This window comes from Varanus komodoensis, unplaced genomic scaffold, assembly GCF_004798865.1.
Source record: "Varanus komodoensis strain SLA01 unplaced genomic scaffold, ASM479886v1 scaffold5, whole genome shotgun sequence".
NCBI lineage: Eukaryota > Metazoa > Chordata > Lepidosauria > Squamata > Varanidae > Varanus > Varanus komodoensis.
The window spans coordinates 34,419,567-34,444,357 of record NW_025336087.1 but is presented as its reverse complement, the minus strand read 5'-3'; the positions used below and the strand labels follow the sequence as shown (position 1 = coordinate 34,444,357).

The window sequence follows — 24,791 nt, the reverse complement described above, 5'->3', positions numbered from 1 at the left end:
GTCCTAAAGAAGGCATCCCTGGATCCAGAGGTGGCCGCCAATTATAGACCAGTGGCCAACATCCCATTCCTGGGCAAGGTGCTAGAGCAGGTGGTGATGGGACAACTCCAAGCACTCTTGAATGAAACTGATTATCTGGACCCATTTCAGTCCGGCTTCAGACCTGGGTATAGCACTGAATCTGCCTTGATCGCCCTGTACAGGGAGAGAGAGAGGGGGAGTGCGTCCCTGTTAGTTCTCCTGGACCTCTCAGCGGCTTTCGATACCATCGACCAGGGTATCCTTCTGAATAGGCTAGCGGGATTGAGAGTTGGAGGCACCACGTGGCGGTGGTTCTGTTCCTATCTCAATGGTGAATTTCAGAAGGTGGTGCTGGGGGACTATGGCTCTGCGCCAGGGCAGTTATGCTATGGAGTTCCGCAGGGGTCCATTTTGTCCCCTTTGCTATTTAACATCTACATGAAACCGCTGGGAGAGGTCATCAGGAGGGTGGGCTGCGGAATCATCAGTACGCTGATGATACCCAGCTCTACCTCTCGTTTTCCACCAATCCAGGTGAGGTAGTGGCTGTGCTGAACCAGTGCCTGGCTGAGGTAATTGGCTGGATGAGGGCCAATAAACTGAAGCTTAATCCAGACAAGACAGAGGTCCTGTTGGTGGATGGCTCGGGCCTCGGGATGGGGGACTTGGGTCTTGTCCTAAATGGGGTTGCACTCCCTCTGAGGGACAGGGTTCGCAGCTTAGGAGTGCTCCTCGACCCTGAGCTGTCTCTAGAAGCTCAGGTGATGGCGGTGGCGAGGAATGCCTTCCTTCAGCTTCAGCTGATACATCAGCTGCGTCCCTTCCTGGAGAATGACTGCCAGGCGACAGTGACACACACGCTGGTAACTTCCCAATTAGATTTCTGTAATGCGCTCTACGTGGGGCTACCCTTGATAACGGTCCGGATACTTCAATTGGTGCAGAATAGAGCTGCCAGGTTGCTGACGGGGACTGGGCGTTATTCTCATATAACCCCAGTTCTCTGTCAGTTCCACTGGCTTCCGATTGAAGTCCAGGCCCAATTCAAGGTGTTGGTTATGACCTATAAAGCCCTAAATGGCCTGGATAGCTAAAGGAACGCTTGCGCCCATATATGCCCTCCCGCCCCTTGAGATCAGCAATGGATGCCCTTCTCGGGGAACCCTCTGTGAATGATATTAGGAGGGTGAGTACCTGGAGGAGGGCTTTCTTTGCGGTGGCACCCCATCTATGGAATGCGCTCCCCAGAGAGGTCCGCCTGGCGCCGTCATTATTTGTTTTTCGGCGCCAGGCTAAGACCTTTTTATTTAAAACTTATTTTAATTGCTAAATTGTTGAATTAATTAGGATTTTAAAATTAGCCGAGAATGCCCCAGGGGAGTTTAAAATATTTTTTTTCTTTCAAATTATTATATTATTATTTATGTATGTTTTGATGTGTTTTTTGTGAGCTGCCCCGAGGCTTTGTTGCGATGGGGGCGGCATAGAAATGTTTTAAATAAATAAATAAATAAATAAATAAATAAATAAGATATCATAGTCTGGCTCTCTCTGGCTTGCTTGCTCTCTCTCTCTCTCTCTCTCTCTCTCTCTCTCTCACACACACACACACACACGTTATTGAATAAGCTGTTAATTTGTTTATTTATTAATATGGCATCTTTCTTATGTGTGGCACTTACCAGAGGATGAGAGGAAAGGTACAATGGAGTTTATCATCTAAATTCCAAACAGAGAAACAACAGAGCAAGGGGAGACAAGTGGAGCTAGAGTAAATGGGAAAGGAATCTGGATTGTTCCAGCTGTACATGCTTAATTTGAATTACAACAGTGGGATCTGTGCCAAAATTTTCCCTGAAAAGGTAGCCACAGTAATGTGTGCGTTTTTCCACTCAGTTGCCCCAATCCATCTAGGAGCTATAACTTTGTTCTAAACAGCTGGGACTGTCTATCACATAAGGGCTCTGAGTGTACACATCCAGCTGTTGCACATATAGTTGGATCTGGACCCTAGTCTTCTGAAAAGTTCATATGGAAATCTGATTGAATATGCAAATAAAATAAAAATGCCCCTATGAATCAAATGGTAGAGCTTAATGTCCAGCTAGTAATAATTTGTATGAAAGATAGTAGAAAAGTTTTATTCTTTCATGCTGCATTTTGGTGGCCTGTGAATCATTCTGTAAACTGCATAAAGGCCTTTGTGATAGCCTTGGAAAAGACAAATTTATTTTATTTATTTTTATTTTATTAAAACATTTTTATGCCGCCCCATTCGCCGAAGCCTCGGGGTGGCTTACAACAAATAAGTTAAATAACATTTTAAAATATATACATTAAAATAAATTACAAATATACAATATAAAATAAGCTGCCCTGGCCAGAAAAATTCAATAATATTAACATTTAAAATGCTGCTTGAATAAAAAGGTCTTCGCCTGGCGCCGAAAAACAAATAACGATGGTGCCAGGCGGACCTCTCTGGGGAGCGCATTCCATAACTTAGGTGATCCCACATTTCAAAATAGGCTTAGAATACTCGTGGGCTCATGATCCCCAATGAGCAGAAGGCTACAAGAGCCAGCTCCAGGTCAGATTCTCTAAATAGCATGCCTCACATTACAATGGTAAGAAAGATTATATCCTGTTTTCATTCAAAAATATTTTTGCAACCATGCTACTTGGGTTTGCATTAATTTTTATTCTAGTCTATAGAATAAAATAACCTACTTTTCCATTTTTCAGTTTTCAAACCATCATATTTGTTTGCAACAGCCTAATTTTCACCTCTCATAATATCACATAGTTAGATCCAATTTCCAGTTCCATTCATCTACTAAAGCAACAGTGTTTCTTGGATGCAATGATATGCAAGTCGAGACAGAAAAAAGGGCCTACTACCATGCTGAATACTGCAGGTTTTGGGACATCCAATAGAGGATAGGAGGAATGTGGCTAGAATTGCCTCTGTGGTCTCCTAATCCTCCAAAACATTTGCACAGTCAACTCAACTCTGCAGGAGAGTCTAAGCTACTTAGACTCTTCAAATTGTTTTTCTAAATCAGAAAATTCAATGCAATATTAATTGAATGCAAATTAAATGTTCACATATTTTGTCTTTAAGAAGAACAAGGACCTCATTGTAAAACTAAATGTGAGACATGAATTTATGGGAGGTACTTCTGTAGATGAAATAAGGCACTTACAGTTCTCATCCTGTGCAATGCACTGTAAGGGGATTCCAAAGAAAGATGTGTAGCTGTCATTATACCACACCAACAACTCTGTGCCCCTGGGAATATCCATGCAAGCCCGGTAGAATATATTTGACCTGGTCATAACAAAAAAGAAAGCATGAGTGAATACTTGGGACATAATTCTTAAGGAGTATCCATCTCATCAGCACAAGAGAGACAAGACATAGTATCCTGGTGACGGTTGTCCTCCATCAAAACCCCAATGTTTCTAGTTGAGCTGACCTCTCCCTGTCCTAAATCTCATCTCAGGGCTACTTAAATCAGAATCAATTTGTTCTAAAGGAGAGAAATAAAAGGCAGAACAGCCTGTCTTCAAACATCTAGAGTGAAGAAAGCTATCGGAAAAGATCATGGGAAAATAATTAGCCTGTGACAAGCATGAAACGCGGTTAATACAAATTATATCTTTTAATCGCAGAGGTATATGTATTCTTGGTGTTTTATGTATTTTATTGTATGCTGCTTCAAACAGATGTTGAGGGAATTAGAAGAAAACTGTATTAATAGATACAGCAAATGAGTAAATAAATTTTAAATAGAGAACCCATGAAGTAGAATAAAAAAGCAAAAAGTAATCTAAACTCTAAGTACATTGAAAGAATAGGAATATATTTTAGCATGACATCCTTTAAAATGGTTTAAAAATTATTTTTATAATATTGAACTATGTTTCTAGCCCTGTGTTGTTTTATGTGCCCCCCTGCCTCCCCTCCCCCCGTGGATGTGCGCGCGCACTTGTGCATGTGTGTAACAGAGAACCAGCTAAGGGTTACTTGGGAAGGGAAGAATTAACTCTGAGCTTGAAGGCCAGCCCACTCAACCAGGTGGCAATTCAAATGGGAATGCAAAAAGCCCCAAGACTGTAGGCCTGAAGGGTATACAATTTCCACGTGCTTACTGGGAAGAGGTCACCCTATGAGTCTTTTGTTTGATCTAACTGGATAAAACAGCAGACCCAGCTCAAGGCTCCCTGTTGCTGCCAGAGGTTCTGTTGAGAAACACTGCTCTATTCTACCCGGAAGAAGGCTACGTTGGTATTGTATATTGCATTAGTGGTATGAACAGCTAGCTTTGTTATTTTTCAGTCCGAGGAGGCCAACTGGCCTGGAGATCTTGGGGGGAGCTAAACAATGTGAGTCCAGTGAAACTGCGGCTCTCCAATCCCCCGTTCTCTTCTCTACCCTTGTTGTAGTGTATGTTGTGTATTGTAGCGTTTTAAGACCCTCCACCGCTATATTGTCTCGTGTCTTTTAATGAACCTGTTTTTACCCCAAGTTTGGATTGTCCTATGCTGAATCCAGTGTCTGGCCACAGGATTTTGGGGTTCAGGGAAGCAGGGTAGGGAAGTGAACCCTGTCAGTCTCTGAGAGGTGGGGACTCAAGGGCAGCTGATTGTTACAATAGGATGTCAATGCTAAAATATAAAATTTACACTGTTTTAAGGTCGATTCCTATGCATGTTTAGAAAGAAAAGAAAGATGGCTGGCTAGGAAAGGTCTTTTTTCCTGTTTAAACTTGCATTGGAGTATGCCTCTACAGTGTAATCCTAACCCTCTGATATTGCACAAGTGGCCCTCCATTTGCCAAAGCATGGCAGGTTGAAAGGTGCCACTCAGTGTTTTTTTCTGGTAATAGCCACCATATGGCCACCGAACAGGGGTATTTTGGAGATGGGAATAAACTGGCCTTGTATTCACAGGTTGAAAGCCCTTCTATTACTCCAAGTCAAGCCCATCCTCTCACCTAATTTCACTCCCATTGCTTCAGTGCAGAACATTTTAAAAACTTAAAAGCTCAGTAAAGCTGCCTGCCACCTTTGGTTTTGTTGTCAGGAAACGCACCTCTCCATTTTTTTCTCATTTCCACTTAGGATTACTCTGCCGAACAATTGTATCATTTTGATTTTTTTCTGTTTTGTTTTTATTTCTTTTTATCCCAGACTTTAAATACCAATATAGCAGAACTGCCTGATGCGCAGGTAAAGAGTAAATGATTAAGGATGCAATCCTATGCATGTTTAGTCAGAAACCGAGTTTTGAAAACTGGGTGGAGTAAGGTGCAAGTTGAAGGCATTTTATACATGTATTTTTATACATAGGATACTGCCTTAATTTCATTGAACATTTATTCATAACAGAAAATATATGTGCCCAGGGTTAGAGCACATAATTTGCACATAAAAGTGTCCCAATTCCATCCTCTACATTTGCTTTAAGGCTGGGAACAGCTCAGATGAAATCCTAGCCCTGACTCAGAATCGGTATGTCTAGAAATGATTACAGTGTCTCCTCAAGGTAGCCAATTACTCTCCTACTTAACTGTACCTTTAACATAACCTACTAATAAGCTTGATAAATCATTGGTCTGACTTAGTGTACAGTAGGCCCCTATATTTCTCACACTTCAATAGGTAATTAATTATTTAGCAATAAAATACAATAAATTCTTCCAATCTTTTAGTCTGAATTTGTTAAACAATGTTAGGTAACATTTGAGTCTTAATGTTACTGATAACTTGACATTTCTTTGACATTGCTTTAACCTTAAAATAGCAATAGCAATTCACAAACCTCTGCTGAATGTGAATTTACATTTCTTTAGAATCTAAATAATAGAAGTAAAATTTATTCATGTTTATTCTGAAGTCTAAAGTTCAACTGGATATTCTTCTTTGGAGAACTTCATTATTTTCCTGTGCATTATTTATCTTTCAGTATGAGAACATTATTAAGTTTGTTGTTTTGAACTACCTTATCAGCTTTTATTGAATGAAAACTTGTACATAAATTTAATTAAAATATGTGCTACCTACACTCTCAAGAGATAACATAGAATAAGTATTGCTATAAAAACATACAAATTGTGGCTCTCTAGATGGTTTTGCTTATAATTCCCATGAGCCCTTGCTAGCATTGCCAATGATGAAAGATGTTGGGTGGGGCAACAGTTGCTCACCCATTCCCCATGTGTTCATAAAGGTGACTTTTCTATTGAGAAAACCTAAAGACAATAGCACATAATTTCTCAACAAAGACAAATATCTAGGAATGTCAGAACGCTTCTGGCACACCTTCTATGAAAATAAGACACAGCGATATCACTATAGAACACAATCCAATCCTTATCCATATTTATTCAGAAATAAGCCCCACTGATTTCAATGGACCTTACTTCTAGAGAGCTATGCTCAGCATTATAACCATTACGAGAAGGTAAAATTTTAAGAATTATCATGGTGTAGTGGATTGTTGCTTAAGCCTGTTACAGTAAAGTAAAACATCCTTATGTGAGATAGATAGCAATTCAATAAATACAAGATGAGCATTCTATTCTGGATGAAATATTACCCACCAGAATGATACAGCCACAGTGTTAAGAAATGGCCATTTTTAACACTCCCATGTGTGAAGTACAGACATAAATGGACTTTTTAAAAAGTTGAATCTCCACTTTCTGCAGTGAAGAATTACTACAAATATTAGCCTGAAGTTTGAGATAAAAGTGTGCAGGGTTGGTAGGCCTTAACTGTAGCCCCTTGTAAAGAATTGGCGTAGTGGTGCAATTTGTTTCTTGTATAACACTGCAGACATAGGGAGAATCCTTAACCACATTTTTCATGGCAGTGAGATATGCACTTGTCAACATATTTTGTCACCGCAAAGTGGCTCTTGGCAACAGGATCATAAAGATCAATAGAAAAGTGCAGATTCTCAATATTTTACGAGCAGCTGCAAAAATTTCATTTATCTTGTTATTTTCCTCGCTTACTGCCACCCTGTCTCAGGAGGGCACTGCTGGCTAAGCAAAATGCTTTTTCCCAACATTCTATGAATATCTGACAAAAACTCCTGCCTTTGTCTCTTTGCTGCCCTCTTTCTCCACCCCTCCATCTATTTCCACCCAGGCTGTACATTTTATTAATTCTTTCCACTGTTACATAAAAATCAAAATCAGGGCAGTGCTATAAATCACCCAGATCTCCTGTCTTTGGGGTGGGGGGGAAACGAGTCTACTTTGTAGTTCACCCTTGTAACTTTTCATCTCTCTGTTTGGCTTCACCTAACATAAACACAGCAGCCTAGCAAATGAATGTGCTAAAACCCAATGACACACTCTGCTGCTGAAAGAACTGAACTGTTTTCTAGCAATGGGTGGTCTCTGAGGCTTGGAATAGACCAAAAAAAGAAGGGAAAAAGTGTAAGCATACACCATTCCTTACAAGCGAACAGAGCTTCCAAAACTTGCAGAAATCTCTGCATGCTGAAGTACATCAAAGGGATTTTTCCTCTTTCGGATAATATTTCCTTTGCTGACATGTATTTAGTATTGTGGTTGGATGACTCATAAAGATAGCTTCATGGCGTCCCAACGCAGTTGAAGCAGAACACATGCCAACAAACATTATTGTCAGCTTCAAAATAAAAACAAAACGTTCAGCTGAGGGTCAATCAATCAAGAGTGCTTTGAAGAAAATTCCATTTAGATATTACAAATCATAACAGAATGAATTTAAACCAGCTGACTTTCAGTGAAGAGGACATTCATGTACAATAAAAAATAGATGGTTTTTCAGTGTCCAACTTTTCTATTTTCTTATACTTGGATGCAGTCCCTGGTGATAGATGCCAGTTTTATTTTATTTTTTTAATAAGTTTTTGCAGTTCATTTTTAAAAGATCTAAAGTAATCGAAAACAGATCAACAGAGGGAACTCTAAGCAACAGCTACAGAATGAAAGGAGAATTGTAAAATCCACTTAATATGGACAGATGTTTAATGACTTTCTTATGGACACATTTTTCTTAAGACTTTCATCTGTATGTATGCAAATATACCCCAATCCACTGATTTCTGGGAAGCACCATGTTTCTACATGTACAAGTACCTTTGTCAACAAGGGCTGTCCTCTTCAGTGAAAGGGGCAGCTGTGCATATGCATTCCTTTGTGTAGGAAGTATCACATTTATTTTTTGGTTCAGGTGACATAAGGACCTCTAAGACCACATAGGGCTCTGTGTAAGCACAACTTCTAAACATACATACTCTACATATATGATTGTGATTCTTTCTCTAGGAAAGAAAATGCATGGACTACTAAGCAAAGTGCTATTTATTACTTTATTACAATTCTTTGATTTCCTTCTTTACTTAAAAAAATATATTTTTAACTTCTGTCCACCACAGGTGGTATACAAAAGGGAAAAAAGGAGTAAAACACATTCAAAGTAACAAACCAAATTAAGAACAGCGCTATCACTGAAACTCAAGAGGCAGAATGAGCCCCAAGCTAAAAACCTTTAAAAGTTGAATGGAACAAAAATATTATGACCATCCAAAACTAAACAAAGATTGAGCCAGCCTTGTCTTGCTAGATAGAGAATTCCAGATTGAGCCTATGTTTGCATGACAAACAACTCATCACGGGCAACTAGCTGTGTTGGGCTGTTGTTTCAAACCCCAGTGCATTCTCTACCAGGTGGATTAATTTTCACATTGAAGCCAACCACAAACATCATGGGTTGTCATACTGTTGGTTATTTCCATGGTGGATTATCATATCATCCAAACCTATGGATTCAGAGGATCACCTTCAGAGCCACATGGCAAGGATAGCAAAACAGCCCATGTCACTGTAATCTTGACAGTGCTGCTACAGCCTCCCTCACCAGTCATTGGCCCTCCACTGAGGCCCAAATGGTCGCTGAAGGAGCATCACTCTTTCACCACCTTAAATATATAAATACATAAATAAAACAAGCATGCAACTGTGTTCATAATTTTATATCATTTCCCCTATTCTTTCACAAAAGCTTAAGAACACAGATTCACTTGTCCAATATGTGTAGCCTTGTCTGATCAATGTCTTCACATGTTTCCCATATCAAAGTTAAGTACGTAATGCATAATGAAATTGACAAGGATACATATGGGCTACTCTGCACTTAGTTACTGAACGGTCAGGTGGAGCGGGGGAAACAGTAGCAGAATGGAGAATCAGTAAAAATGAGGAGGGAAAGTGAATTAAGTAAGTGAACAGAGGGAATATTTCCTCCTTAAAAAGGTAATATTTTTGCTTTTAATTGTTTAGCTGACACTTCTCAGTGTCTTCCTCCTTTTCAGTGCTTGAGAATCCAGCTACTCCAGAAAGAGAAGTTATTAACCCTCCTCCTCTTTTACAGCTCTTTTTCAGAGCAGTTACTGCTGCAATTACTGTGTGAAAGTTGCACAGTATGTTCTCAACTGTAGAAATTTGTGAATCTTACCCTTTAAAAAAACCCTTAGAAGGTGGCTGCATGGAACTGAATGAATGGGCCACACTGTGTGCCCCACTTGTTCCATCTTGTTCAGCCATTCTTGAAGGGCATTTGTAATGGTAGCAGTACTTGAATAAATGTAAAGATTGGGAATGGAGGGGAAATTTGCACATATTTAAGGAATGGGATGTGTGCAATTATTTCAAATCGTTTAAGCAACCAAAACTACACATCTGAATGATTAACCTGCATTCTTCTGCACTTGTGAAAGAATGTGCATAAAAAGAAAAAATGCTCACACGTGTACTTTTGAATCAACAAAGAAATAATTTTTAAAAGGCAGAGAATTAAATGGGGTAGCAATCAGAGTGGGAAGGAGGCCAGGAAGAGTAGACAAGGCAGGTTCTGCTGCAAAGACGCCTGGGATATGTGCCATAGCTGGGTGGAGCACTGGCTGGATGGATGAGGAGAAAAGGTCACAGCAAGCCTACTCATCTTTTGAGTGTACTGTGGATTGTTCAGTGAACAACCCACCCATGGTAGTTATTTGCAGGATTGATTAACAACCCATCCACAGAAGGCTTAGCCCTGCATTTCCACAAACCTAGTCTCTGTTGGTATATTCAGTGAAAGAGTATACAATATACTCTTTCACTGACATTCAAGCACAACTGTAATTGGAGATTTTCTTTTACAAAAATTAACCAGTGTATATGTCCTATTTGTTTAGCCTGAAACAATACAATTTGATCATTTGTCTTGTTATAAACTGGACGTCTCATGCAAAAACTACATTTTCCTCTTTTTTCTGTGGAAAACTATTTTAAATAATATAAACAAAATTAAAGCTTGATGCTATCATTATTTTTTACATTAAAAAACATACACACACCCCTAACTAATAAAGCAAACTGGTCAAACCTTCATATTGCTATCATGTCTGATAGTGCCAAACAGTTGTTTCTAATTTTAACAGGGAAATATTTGTTTATCATTGCATTGTTTAGCTATATTTTTATACAGCACATTTACTAGGCTGCCTTGATTGCACATATAAGCTAATAGTCACCATAGTCAAATGTCCAGATTCAACTTTTCATGTTTACTCCTAGTCCTGAACCAGCTACAGATTCTGATTTTCTGCACAGACAAGTGCTGGGATCTGTAGTGCTCTCTGTTCCTCACATGGAAGAAATGCTCTTCTCCTAATCTTCATGAAGAGAACTATGCTCCAGTATTTTGAAGCTGAAGTGCCACTAACATTTGAAAGATGGATAAACAGCATGCACTGTGTTATGAAAAGCAACATCCTCCTTCCCCATGTATGGCTGCCAAGGTTTTTTGTGAAGGGTTCTGTGCCTATAATAGCTGCAGAGAAGGGACATGTCTAGCAGGTGTGACTTCTAAATCCACAGCACTGTGATGGGAAAAGCTATGTCTGCCAAAAAGACCAATAAAGCATTTACTAAACTCTCAGGATTTTGTCCCATGTTCCTTTCCCTTATTTGTATTCTTAAAATGTGTGCAGTGAAGAGGTTGGGAAACTGCAAATGCATACTTCTTTGTAATATCTGGATAATAGGGCGTGATGAGAAAGTTGAACAACACATCTGTCTCAGACTTGTGCCTCATAATGCACACATGTAAATTTTTAGCCACCCCTCTAGATTTGCTTTGGGAATGCAAGGGGAAAAAATGAATATGCAACATGGGCCTTTAAAGATTTTGAACACATCCCTAAGAGCAGCTTCTGGTCAACAGCAACTTGAGGCCAAAACAGGCATTACATTAAATGTGTGTCTAGCAGCTACAGCTGGTTTTATTTTTATTCTAGGTCAGGTGCTAGTCCCCCTATCTGGACTGAGCCCTAAGTTTGCCACCGTCAAGAAGCTGCTCTGATGGACTGCTTTAAAAGTGAATCGTGCAAATTTAGGGCCTGTACATTTACCAGTAAGTTTTAGACAAGAGAGCTAAGTGGAATCTAGGTGTCAAGAGGCAAACTGATACCACCTTCATGCCTTGCTTGTTGCCTTATTGGAAACACCTGTTCACTACCATTCATTCTGGACGCTAGACTAATGTTCCAATTCTAAACACACTTGCCTAGAAATAAGGGCCATTGAAGTCAGTGGAGCATCAGATATGGACATTGTAAGACTGCACTCCTTGTACACACTGACCTGGGAATAAACCTGGAAATAAATGCAATTAAGCTCAATGGGGTTTATTTATAAATAAATATGCATAGGACTGCATCATAAATTAACTTTCCATCTGATTTTGCATGGTTCACTTTATATTTTATGAGGGACTAAAATTTCAGTTCTTTTGACTAATGAAGATGCAGCAAGCCTGTTATCCCATCCGATGGACATGTGGTAGGAGTCAACGCCTGCAGAAGACCTTCTTGCAGAGGCACTATTCTGAAAATGGTTGCACAGCTCTAGTATAAATCTTGGCATAACAGAGACTTAGCACTAATATAGATCTCTAGGTGTTGTGCAATACCTGGTTCAAGGAACTGTCTTGTGGAGTAACAGAAGTTTGTTACTGGATTTCAGCCAGCTTTTCTCACATAGGAATCTTGTGAGAGTATTTCCTGCACTAACTTAGGAAAGGCTCTTCCACTTCAGAATGGTTCTTCTGGATCCCTCCCAATAAGTCCAGCACCTAGTAATATAATCTCAGAGAATTCTAGTAATCATTGTATTTATAAAGCAATGGTCTTAATAAAGTGAAATAAGCAATTCAGAAAATACCCACTGATAGACAGATGTCTAACACACTTTGCTCTGACAAGACTTTTATCATAGCATATAAACTGAAACATACTTTACCTGTACTGAACTACAGTTAAATTTTGTTCCCCACAGTGCCTTGCACATCGAATATACCTCATCCAACTTGACTTACTGGGTTCCCCACCATCAATAAAGTGCTGTAGTGTCCCATCCTGGTCATATATCTGTAAAAGAGGTCAGAAGGTCAAGTAGTTAGAATGAATCATCTGCAGTCATTTTCAGTGCTCTGCTGGTGTTTTTCTGTGTCTCTTCCAGAAATTTATTGCAATAGGATTTCACAGCTTATTAATACTCTTAGAAACCCAAATGGAACATAGAACAAATATTTTTAGTGATGGAAGCTTGTCATGCTTCTCTTATCAAGCCAATCTTTCCTACATCTAGCATACTCTTTGTGTAACAAAGATGTAACCATATTTCCCAAAGAACATTTAACCTATTTTGACAGGCCAGACTTAAATAATGAACTGTCATATAAACAAACACAAACAGAAAAATCTGGATGCAAGAACTGCACTAGAAAGGCTGGACAAGGGTCAGCATTCTCTGAGCAACTATTTAGCCCCCTTTTCTTATTATTTCATTAAAACCTTTCACTGATAAAATATTTCCCAAAGTGAATTGCAGAATGTTAAATGGTGAAGAAATGTGATTCAACATCATGCTTGGGGAAAATGCCAAAAAAATGCCAGCTCTGGTCACCTAAATGAAAACTCGTAAATGAAACTAACAACTTAAACATTCAATGCTAAAAGTCAAATTGGGCATGATACAGCATACTAAGTTTTCAGCCCTACCATTTGGTGGAACAGAGGGCCATCCACAGGAACTTCAGTCTCTGGAGGTGAACTTGGCAAAAACATATGGCTACCTCTGTGATGAACAAAGCAGTAGGAATCTAAGAAGTTGCAATTGTCTGAATCCCTGGAATGCTGCTGCCACTCAATATAAGTAATATAAGTAGTATATTACTTATACTGAGTGGCAGCAATATTCCAGCGATTCAGACAATAGCAGGAACAGTCTTGCCATTAGGCAAAATGAGGCAGCTGTCTCAGGCAACAGACAATGAAAGGGAGCAAATAGAGCTTTGCATGCCATACACTCTGCCCTGTTCCTGCTAAGCTAGCCTGGCAGTGCAGAATATTATCCTTTCATCTGTGTTGAAGTAAGAATCAATGGACACTTTGATCAGCTTTTATACTTGGAATGCAGGGGCTGTAAGGGAGAGGCATCATCCTGTTTCCATGGGCCACAAAATATCTTAGAATGGATCTGAACACAGTGTTAACCAACCTTAGCTGCAAATACTAAGCATAAAACCTGGAACCATTAGCATGCAAAGCATATACTCTAAAGCTAAATTATGGCTTCAAGATAGCGGTAAAGCTCTTTAAAAAATAATGACAGTGGATGGGAAACAACTATTTCAAATCTTACTAAACTATGGAGGGTTCTTTCTTTTTTTGAATAGAGAATGAACAACTGGATTAGGAGAAAGTGTCCTTTGGAAAAAATGGCATTCCTTAAAAGAAAACCATGATTTAAAGGGTACTATATTTTTAACTAACACCTTTTCTTTTGAGCTTTGCTCTTTTATCAAGGTTAAAGAATCAAATCTTTATGAGGGTTGTGAATGTTTAATACTTTCTTTTTGTAACTCTCATGATTATTTCATATGGTTTTGGTTCTCTGGGGAATTAGGAACAGAAGAGCTAAACAAAAAACAAAGTGAACACATTCCTTAGGGCTCATTGCTCTTGAATGGAAGAGGCAGAAAATGCACTTATCCCTGAAGCAAGAGAAAGTCAAGTCCTCTTTTTAAGAACCCTCTTGACCTGTTCAAAACTGACCACAGCATGAATGCTTCTGAACAAGCTACTCATGCTGTTCTTGGCTTACTGACCAGGTAAACCCCAGAACAAGTTTTATGGAATAAATAAGTTAAGGCCCTATGACGATTAACCAGAAAAGCTCTATTGCATTAAATAAAATGAAAAGGCATCATCCCCAGCTATTCACTTTTTTTCTTTTGCTGATGCATACCTTAAAAGAAACACACCAGTATACAAACTTAAAATAACAGTGTCCTTATTTTCCTAAGTTCAGCCCACAAGAGAAAAAAGTACTCTTGTGGGCTGAGTAAGTTCAGCCCACTAAGCATTCCCTTTTTTTAAATGCGCATGTTGCAGCTGCATAGATATTATTTCTAATTTTGCATACTGTAGCATATGATCTTTTCTCTGTGTCTGAGAGGGTTATGATAAAACATTACTAATTCATTGTTATTTTTAACTCAGTCACTTCTGGTTTAATCTTCATGCTGAAAGGTGACATTGTATTGTAAACATATAAGTATTTATTTTCTTTTTCTAAGGAAACTAGCACAAACTTGAGAGAATAACTCTGAATGAAGTTAGTACTGTCACGCTTACCAGAATCCAAATTTAGTAAAAGTGGATAAGAACACAAGAAAAGCCATGCTCGATCAGACCAAAGGTCCCTCTAGTCTAATTCCTCCATACACATAGTGGCAAATGAGCCAGGATGGGTACAAGTCCTCTGCCTGCCCAAACTCTTCAGCAACTAGTGTATGCTGGCATGTCACCTCTGGTAAAGGAGGTTGGACATAACCAGCAAGGCTAGTAGCCACTGAGAGCCTTCTTCTCCATGCATCTGTTCAATCCCCTTTTAAAGCCATCTAAATCGATGGCCATCACACTTCCCATGGCAGTAAATTACATAATTTAACTATATGTTGTGTTAAGAAGTACTTCCACTGATGTATCCTATACGCCCTCCCCCCCAGTCAGTTTCATGGGATGTCCCACCATTTTAGTGTTATGGGGGAGAGAGAGAGAAATCTCTCCCTCTCCACTTTCTCCACCCCATGAATTATTTTAAACATATTTTATCTCCTCTTACTTGCCTTTTTCCTAAGCTGAACCATCCCAGTTGATGTGGCCTTTTCTCATAGGAAAATTGTTCTAGCCCCCTTAATCACTTTCATTGCCCAATAATGTTCTGGCTGGTTCCACAACTAACTGCTGGAACCAGTTAGTTGGTCTGGGGCTCGGTCATTTAGGACATCAAGAAATTTAACCTGTCTGTCAGAATTGGAACATGCATTTATCCAGTCAAGTACTTCCTTTGCTGGAGGCCTCTGTGATTTCATTCCCCTCTCAAGATCACCCTGAGCATTTTGGACTAGAGGATAATAGCATACTCATATGTCTAAATTAGTCCGGGGGCCAAGAATTTTCACTTAAAGTGCTTCTGTGGAGAAGTCTTCACATTTTTTATTATCTGATGCCATGATGCCCGACCAGAAGGAAAGGACACACGTCTAGCGGCAGCAACGGCAGGGCCAGCTGTGTGTAGCTTTCCTGCCTCATTGCTGCCTTGTGTTGGAATGGTGCCCTATATGTGTGGAACTTCATGCTACACAGAGAAGCTCTAGTCTCCTTCTAGGGAAGCTGTCATGCTTGCAAGGAGTACATGGGTGGCAGGTGAGCATCACCACCAGTGTGATTGTCTCAGGGTATCCTGCTCTGCTTACTGCCCTCTGCCCCACTCCCACCCTGTCACCAAAAAACCATGGAACTCTCCATACATTGTGCCAGCCCACCCTCCTGACAGTCTGCTGGCAGAACTTCTTGGAGAGATGCCCAGATGGGCACAATCAGGGAAGCCTGGCTGGCAAAGTGTGCTTTCTCCATCCCTAGCACTGGTGCCCACACTGCTGCCCTTTGTGTACCAGGCTGCTGGGATAAGACATTTCTGGCAGCATGAACATATCCTGCACATGGTGGGAGCACTGGGCACATATACAGTGGGGGGAGAGGTGTGTATGTCTCAAGTGTGTGGAGGGCTGGTTATGCATGGGCATGGAGTATGGCAGTAGTATTTGTGGGAGGTGCTCTGTTTCTCCTGCAGAGCAACAACCCTACTCTAATGAGTAGACTATGGCTGCACAGAGCTGCAGAGGAAACAAAGCAGGAGCTGGATGACAACAGATCCAAGATAGTATTTAGGCCAATGGGAGACAGGCAGGCAAGGAGGCAGGATTGGTTCCCAGCTACAGGGGCTGACAGGATATGTACTGCCATTTGAAGAAAGATGGAGGTGAGTAGAAATAGATACTCATGAATAGATACCATGCAATGATTTGAGTGAATCAGCCAGTTCTTCACAAATTGCACCTGGCCCACATGATTTTGGGGTGCTTATATGCACAGATTTCATTAGTAGTTTAAAAAAAATTAGTAACGAGCAGTCGATCTTCAAGATGGAAGTCTGTAGGCTGGTTGAACTCTCACCATAGCAACAATCTTGTGATTGACAGCCGCCCAGAGGTGCTGTGGCACAATTGGGTGGCCTACAAATATTTTAAATAAATAAATAAAAGTGCATGAACACAGGACAGAAGCTAAGATTCCATCCAGCACAATAAATGTGTGTCATTGTTTAGTGTTACATATGAACTCGGCCACAGCGACTAACAGCCTCATGTTGAAAAGCTATCAGACTAATAAGTACTTTAGGTCAGACTTCCCTAACCTGGCACTCTATAAAGAAGTTAAGGCAGCAATCCCCATCATTCCCAGCCATCACAGACCAGTATTCTGGCTAGGAATTATGGCAATTATGCTCCATCACATTTGGAGGGTGCCTGGTTAGGAAAAGTTGCCATATGCTATAATTATATGACTCTGCTCTATGTTCTTTTCCACACTGTGATTTGTTTTAATGATGATGTAGTTCATTGGACTCATAATTTTAATTCTTGAAGAATGACAGATATTTGTAGTTTAGTTTATATTTGAAGACTGTAACATACCCTATCCACCAGTCACAGAAATTGCTGGAGTATGATGAGACAGTTATAATTCCATGGAAGCAGTTTCCAAAATTTATTTATCTAAAACACTGAGTATTCCCAATATTAAACTACAGAAAATGGAAATATAAATGCTGACAAACTAATTAGTTTTGAGACAAACTAATGACCATCTAGCCTAATATTCTGTCTCTCACAGCCAGACCCAGATATTTCAGGGTACATTAACAACACAAACTGTTAAGAGAGCCCCTGTAGTCTGTTAAAGTAACTTCATTTAAAATAATATAGTATTAGAAGGATCTTAAATATGAGGATGACTGTCCTTAGCATTTTATACAATAGCTATTGATAGTCTTTCTGTATTCTAAGACGTTTTGCAGTAACTTTTTGTACTTTATTAAGCTATTGGCAGTTAGTACTTCTTGTGAAGAGAATTCCAGAGGTTAATTTTGAAACAGACTGAAATGCATAAATTCAGTTTGTGCAGAGAAAATATACTGAATTAGGAAGAAATTATACAAGTCTTTCAGTAGCCCCAGCAAGAGAAAACTGATAAGCAATTAGACAGACTAAAGTACATAATAAAGGACTATAAAAATGCAGCATATCAACTTCTACCAGAAAATTTATTCCTGAAAATAATTACTTGAATCTATCTTTTCCAAGAAAACAAAGGTCATGTTTACATAACATGCATGCATTGTTTACAGTTCACTCTGTTCAGCAAGGTCTCCTGGCTCTCTGTGTAGCATTTTCTGGAAGCTGGAGGGACTGCCATAGGAAGGCCAGGAATGAGAAAGTCTACTTCTATCAGCACAGCTGATTCAGCTTAAATGTGGATCCACCTCTTCATATACATACAAGTGGTACATGCATAGCATCTGTGCACATCACCCACCAAAATATGGAGATTGGAAACAGCAAAGGCAAGCAATATCCCATTCTATTTCCCTCCAAAACTAAGGCAGAATAAGATGTATGTCTAAACCACCCCCTGCACAACTTAGTATGCATGGCTCCTTTCTTTTCCGATGCCCTGACTGCTCCATTCACCACTCTTGTCTTATGCAAATATACAATGTTTAATCATCGTACATGTCTGATACCTTCCTCTGTTATTATTCTTCCTTCCTGTACACCTCTTAATCTGAGCCAACTAACAGTGGTTGAGTGCTTGATAGCACTTATTTCCTTCATGGGCTTGACAGCTTTTCATGTAGAATATTTTGACAAAGATCAAAGGAAGGATGGCTAGATGCACCTATGGTTATGCGAGGACAGCTATGGTTATGGCAGTGACTGCCACTCTGGCTAAACTAAATAGCTTGGATCACTAGGACACCTCCTGCCTAAGCAGCCACAGTTCAAGGAAAGTTTTGGTGGCAAATCTACTGATGATGTTGGCAGCATTTAATGGAACTGTGAGCTAGCTCTGAGTCCACAGCAGTCCTGAACCACTGCACATGCTAAATGGGTTTGTAAATGCATTTTGCACGATTATTGTCAGCAAATACCTCATGTAACAGAGAGCAGTGGGCAGTATTGGAGAAGTTTACCTTGCCACACTTCTTCTTGGACTAGAATAAGTCAATCTGACTGGCCTATGGTAGAAAATACTCAGCTATTTTTGGCCCTGGCCAGTCACTAGAGTTCTACTGGGCTTAAATCCCATGATGAAGCTCCTCAGAGCTCAATATGACCATTTTCCTGTTAACAGTCTCGTGGTAATCCTTAAATAATGACTACCATCAATTGGGAACTATGACTTTTTGAACATTGTATGTATTCCAGTATGTCTTATAAATGTAAATACTATAATCTGAAATCTTGACTCACATTATTTAGCATGTAAATTTAGCTACAAAACAATTTATGTTGTCAGTTTGGTGAAGTCCAGATTTCTTCTGCTTTACTGTAATAATTAATATTTCAAGTCTTTAAAAGCCCATTATTTTGAATTTTTGTTATCTATGTTGCTAGCATTCAAAGGCTAAGATAGCAAAGAACAAAATCAGAAATTCTGTTAGTATTCCAAATGAAGCAGAGAGAGAGATTGTATGTGAGTGTGTGTGTAGCACATGCATAAAACAGTATTTTGAAATGGATGGAATGCCAAGTTCCCAAGATGATGATTTAAAGTTCAAGTAATAAAGTATATGATAAACTATCCCTGAGATTCCCCATAAAACAAACGAGTAATGATTTGTTAAAGCTGAAGTCATATTTTCATACTGATAAATGCCCATAGTGTTGCAATTCTTCACATTCATTAGATTTTAGGATATAATATCAGCACAATAATGTTCTTACTTACAGCAAACCTTTAAATATACATATTGGGAGCAGGCAGTAGTTCTAAAGTTGCTACTATAAAATTCAATAAAAAGCTATATTCCCACTGTGATGCTTGCTAGGGAAGGGAATCTCTGATATATATATATATATATATATATATATATATATATATATATATATATAATAAAGATCAGATGCCAGTAAACATTACTTAAAGAGAGATGGCTTTTGTTTTTGGGAAGATTAGAATGTTATATCAAAACATGTTCAAATCACTGCAGTGCTCCAGAGTTTTTCAACATTTGGCTTATTTTACTTGTCTCAAAGAGTGATAGAGTACATCAATACATAGTGGAGTATCATTCCAATTGGGTCTTCTTCAGATGATCAGAGAAAGACTGGGAAATCAGCTTTCCTTAATCAGAATTTTGTTTGTGCTCAGTATAAGCCACTAACATTTTACTTTTTACTTGGATAAAGCATATACACTGAGGGGGGGAAAAGGCCTGACAGTTCATTCATTTTGCTCCATCCTGGAGCCAGATGATATTTGACTGGAAAGACCCACCCTCTTTGATCTTGTGGTCTTTTGAGAGTGCCCTGCTGTGAAAAAAATTTTATCCTTCCAAATTAAAGAGAAATATTTCTGCATCCAGCTGTTAAAATGTGACATGTTTGCCATTTTTTCAGTGTCCTGGCTAAGTGCCACCTTTCAGGCTGTGTTTCAAACCTATCTTTTTTCCCTCTTCTCAGCAACGATACCCACAATGTGTCCACCACTACTATATAACATCAACACCAAAAAGGAAAATACAAGTAATACTTTGTATCTATGAACTGTACTACAAATATTTACTCATGTTCTTCTTATGTGAGCATGTCATTTATATATATATATAAATATATATAAATAAAAGAAACTGTTTTGAACATTTCATGTTACATGAAATGAAATATCAAGTTTTTAAAATATTTTCTACCTAAGAAAAATGAGCTTCACTTTATTTCTGATTGCAGTAACCAAACCATGAAGTAAAGCCTGTGGAGACTTAGTTTACAAATGAAACACGTTTGGATGTTATTAAGACTGTTTCATGTTCACTTGAGTCCACATCAAAAAAATGGCTCCAGTTCAGCAAGACCCAGTTCTGTTTAAATTAAGACAAACATCTCATGAAAGCTTGAGTAAACATTTAGGTTTAAGTAATCAAGAAAACCTGTATCTTCTCATATTTATTAAGTGTAATTTTTAGAGTTATAAAAACTTCTGTCACAAGTTGTGTATACAGTAAATTAAGGATAGGGCCACATCATTACACTGTTTTCCCATCTTCGAGGTGGATGAGACATGATAGGTTCTAATTTGCCTTTAGGCTTTAGATGTCCTTCTCTTCCCTTGCTTCCATATTTACTCATATGAATAAATATCACTGTTAAGTAGACTTTGGCATACTCATCACCACTGAAACTTCCGTCCTGTAATTTCTCAGAGCAGCAAAAACAAATGGAAATAAATGCTCTTGGACTCATCTCACAGATACAAAGCAAAAATTTACAAAATGGAATCAGAGGTCACCTGGGTAAAGGCGGAAGTTATGATTTATTTTAATTATGCAATGTACATTGTTTCTCAAAAAAGGGCCCTTTTTTGCCACTGCTACAGCTAAAGGGACAGAAAGTGAGACATTATCAAAGGAGTTCCCAGAGATTTGATCTAAATATGACGGTGGTAGACTGTGTGTCTTGTTCTCTTTATAGCGTAAATGATAGCAGCATTATATATATATTTCTGATGCAACAGAAACCAGTTTCGCTGGCTTGTTGTTTGTTTTTTAATGCAGCACAGGATCATACAATTCTGATGGTCATTTCTTACAAACAGAACATGATCAGAATTAGGATTTTTTGAAAGAGATGAACTCTGTCCACCTAAACCAAGTATGTATTTCAGCTTATTTAGGGCTTCCTCTGAAAGTGTTAGATCATTGTTGCACAAACAGTGGGTCTCACTCACACAAGGAATTGATGAAATCTATTGATTGTACAACTGAATTAAGAGGGCACTAGAGAACTGGTGAAAGAGTAAGCCCCTACAACACAGTCTGTAGGTGGCACATTCGTTTACACTCAGTATTAGTGGCTTGAAATTGGAGGTGTCTGCCCTATGTTATGTACATTTTTATATCACAATTGCCTGTTTTTCCTCTTACATAGATACATGTATTTATCAATACATTATCATCCCTGCTCATCAAAGCTCTTTGGTGAGGCTGTCTTGGTTGTGGTGGGGTAGGGGGGAGATACACTGGGATTGCAGCTGGGGTAGGAAGGTTTATCATCTTCAACAAGCACTGCTGCCCAGACAAAGATCACACACACACACACACACACACACACACACACCTCTGCACTTAGTAATTAAGTTTTAAGCATAAAAGTAACATCTGGTTTGGCCCTCAGTATGTTGAACCCATTAAAGAAAGAGGTAAGGCTGCTGTTCAGCCAAAGGATTTATAAATGAAGTATGTCTGAGGCCTTGCCTTGTCAGCAATTTGAATTAAAACACATAAACTGGGGTAGATGATAACAACAATTCCTCAACACCACCAACCATTTTTAAAAGCAACAACATTTATGTTGATTTTTTCTTTTTAGTGTCTGATGTGATGTGCTTCTATAGTTATTATTCTACAGTGTTGATTATTTATTATTTCTATCTCCTTTTGTGTTTTAAAAACACATGAAGAGACTTAAAAAGCAGTCCTACCCAGTCCCAGAGGACTGCCTTCCTCGCCCTGTCTGCCTGTCCTGTGGAGTGGCTGCCTTCCCTGGCTGCAAAGGCAGCAGATGTGCTCCAGAAGAAGGGTCATCACTGCGAGCGGCTACTTCAGAGAGTGAGGATTAAGGCAGGGTAAAAGAACTGACTTCTCTGCAGGAGCCACTGCACTGCAGTGGTTTCCCTCCTACTTGACTGAGGGATTCCAGAAGTGGTGCTGGGGGATTATTGTTCTATGCCATGGCAGTTATCCCATGGGGTATTGCAGGGTTCTATTTGATCTCCTATGCTATTTACCATCTACATGAAACTGCTGGGGGCAGTTATTCAAAGGTATGGGCTGAGGTACCATCAATATGCAGATGACACTCACCTCTACCTCTTTTATCGAAGCCAGGTGAGACAGTCACCTCTCTGAATCAGTGTCTGAGCATGGTAATGGACTGGATACAGACAGGACAAAGGCGTTGTTAGTGGGTGGTTCATCTATCCAGTTGGGTGATATTACACCTGTTCTGGATGGAGTTGTGTTCCCCCTAAAGCATAAGGTTCATACTTTGAGGATTCTCCTGGAGCCATAGTTGTGCCTTGAAGCACTAGCAGAATGAGTAGCTTAAGCTGATAAACCAACTATGGCCCTACCTTGACAGAGAGAGACTAATGGGGACTGGCTTATGAGAACATATCACCCCAGTCCTCTTCTAGCTGAACTGGCTGCCAGTTGAAGTCTGCCCAAGTCAAAATGTTGGTATTAATATTCAAAATCCTGACTAGCTTGGGGCCAGGTTATATGAAGGATCACCTCCTCCCCTATGTACCTACCTGAACCCTGAAATCATCTTTGGGGGTTCTTTTCTGAAAGCCCCTTCCAAAGGAAATAAGGTGGATATCTACCAGAAGGAGTGGCTTTTCAGTGGTGGCACCTCAGATGTGGGATGAGCTCCCCAAAGCTATGTGCCTGGCACATACTTTGTAATCTTTCTGACAGGAGGTAAAGATCTCTTTATTCTCCTAGCATTTTAACAGTTTAATTTTAACTTCATTTTTAATATTGCATTTTACTCTGTACAGCTGCTATGTGTCTATGCTGATTCAACTGCAATTCCTATAATGGCTTTGTTGTTTTGAGTTCATTTTCTCTCGTGTGTTTTAATTATTTTCTTAACTTGAATTGGGTAGAAAGCCTTGGATATTAGTGGTATAAACATGAGATAAATCAATAAATTTACTAGAGTAAACTCCACAAAACTCAGTAAAACTTACTTCTGAGTATAAGACTGTTGTTACAAAAATGAAACATAATAGACAACCAATGGTTATATTAATTGAAAAATTCATACACATGAATATTCTTATAGATATTATGATCTAATTTTGAATTAGATATGAGTTGGATCCAGAGTCAGTCATGCTTAAGAATAGATACATTGAAATCAATGGGATTTACTGTAATTAAGTTAATTTCTATGAGTCTTCTCAAAAAATGACCAAGTGTAGATATCTCAGTGTATTGGGCATTAGGCAAGAGGAATGGGAATTGTCTACCTTCCTTGTATCAAGTAGATTCATAAATCATATTTCTATTCTTCTTAGATTTACTTTGAGACCATATTTAATCAGATAGCATCTTTTTCTCTTTAAATGAAGGACTTGTGAAATGTATACTTGCTTGATTTTTCTGTATTTTAACTTTAAAAATTAATAAATAAAATGTTAAAATATCATTATATATCTGTGCACAAATAATTTTACTTGATTTTTCTTCTAGAGCATGTTTGCAAAAATGGTGGAACAATAGCTTTAATGATTTTTATAAAACTGTATTAATAATTATTGCTGTTCTTCTAAAAAGACAAAGCTCAGACATTCTCAAAACCAGGAGAGATATTCTCTAAATATAAGATCTGACCTTTCAAATCAAATTCATAACCATGTTTTGAAGAAGGGCTAACTATATTGATCCTTTTTTAAAGTATTCAGGTCCACTCCCCCCTTCTTTTTGTTATAAAGATCAACAAAGCAGAAATCATTTGGGTCATAAATAAGGTGCAACCCCTGGTTTTTAAGTGACGTTTTTATAGCTTCAAAAACGGGAAATGCACAAAGTCCTAGAACTAACCCTTTTCAGTAAATAGTTCTAAAAAACACATTAAATACCAACATTAATGAAGTAATGGTTTCCAAGGGTCTTACTTCTCTTCAGTACTGCCTACAGTTTTATTTCCTTGTTGAAATGTCTCACTTTTTAAATTATGATGTTTTCTTACATCTACCACATTCTCTTTCTAACCCCCTACAAAGGACATTTGGTTGTTTCTAGGGCAAACTGACCTCCAATATGTTATGAATAACATAAATTTTACATTTGAAAGTATTTCTGGAAACATTTGTAAACTTTATTTTTGGTAGTCCTTAGTCTTACTTACTCTATCCAGTAAATGTAAATTAACCTGAAAGACAGCTGTCAGGAATGCAAGGCAAGGCAAGGGGATACTATGCTATGAAGAAGTCCCAGCCCTAGGAAGCCTTGATTCTTACGAGAGTC

At 38.9% G+C, this 24,791-nt stretch overlaps 1 protein-coding gene across 1 annotated transcript in view; it reads right to left on the bottom strand.

Annotated features, from left to right (window-relative positions):
- Positions 1-24,791, bottom strand: part of PRDM6 (PR/SET domain 6) — a 105,853-nt gene that overhangs the window by 28,231 nt on the left and 52,831 nt on the right. Inside the window, exons 3-4 of the mRNA XM_044446493.1 lie at positions 12,369-12,496; positions 3,228-3,352 (exon numbers count right to left, since the gene is read on the bottom strand). Of these exons, the coding sequence (XP_044302428.1) occupies positions 3,228-3,352; positions 12,369-12,496 (253 nt within the window). The remainder of the gene's footprint in view (positions 1-3,227; positions 3,353-12,368; positions 12,497-24,791) is intronic.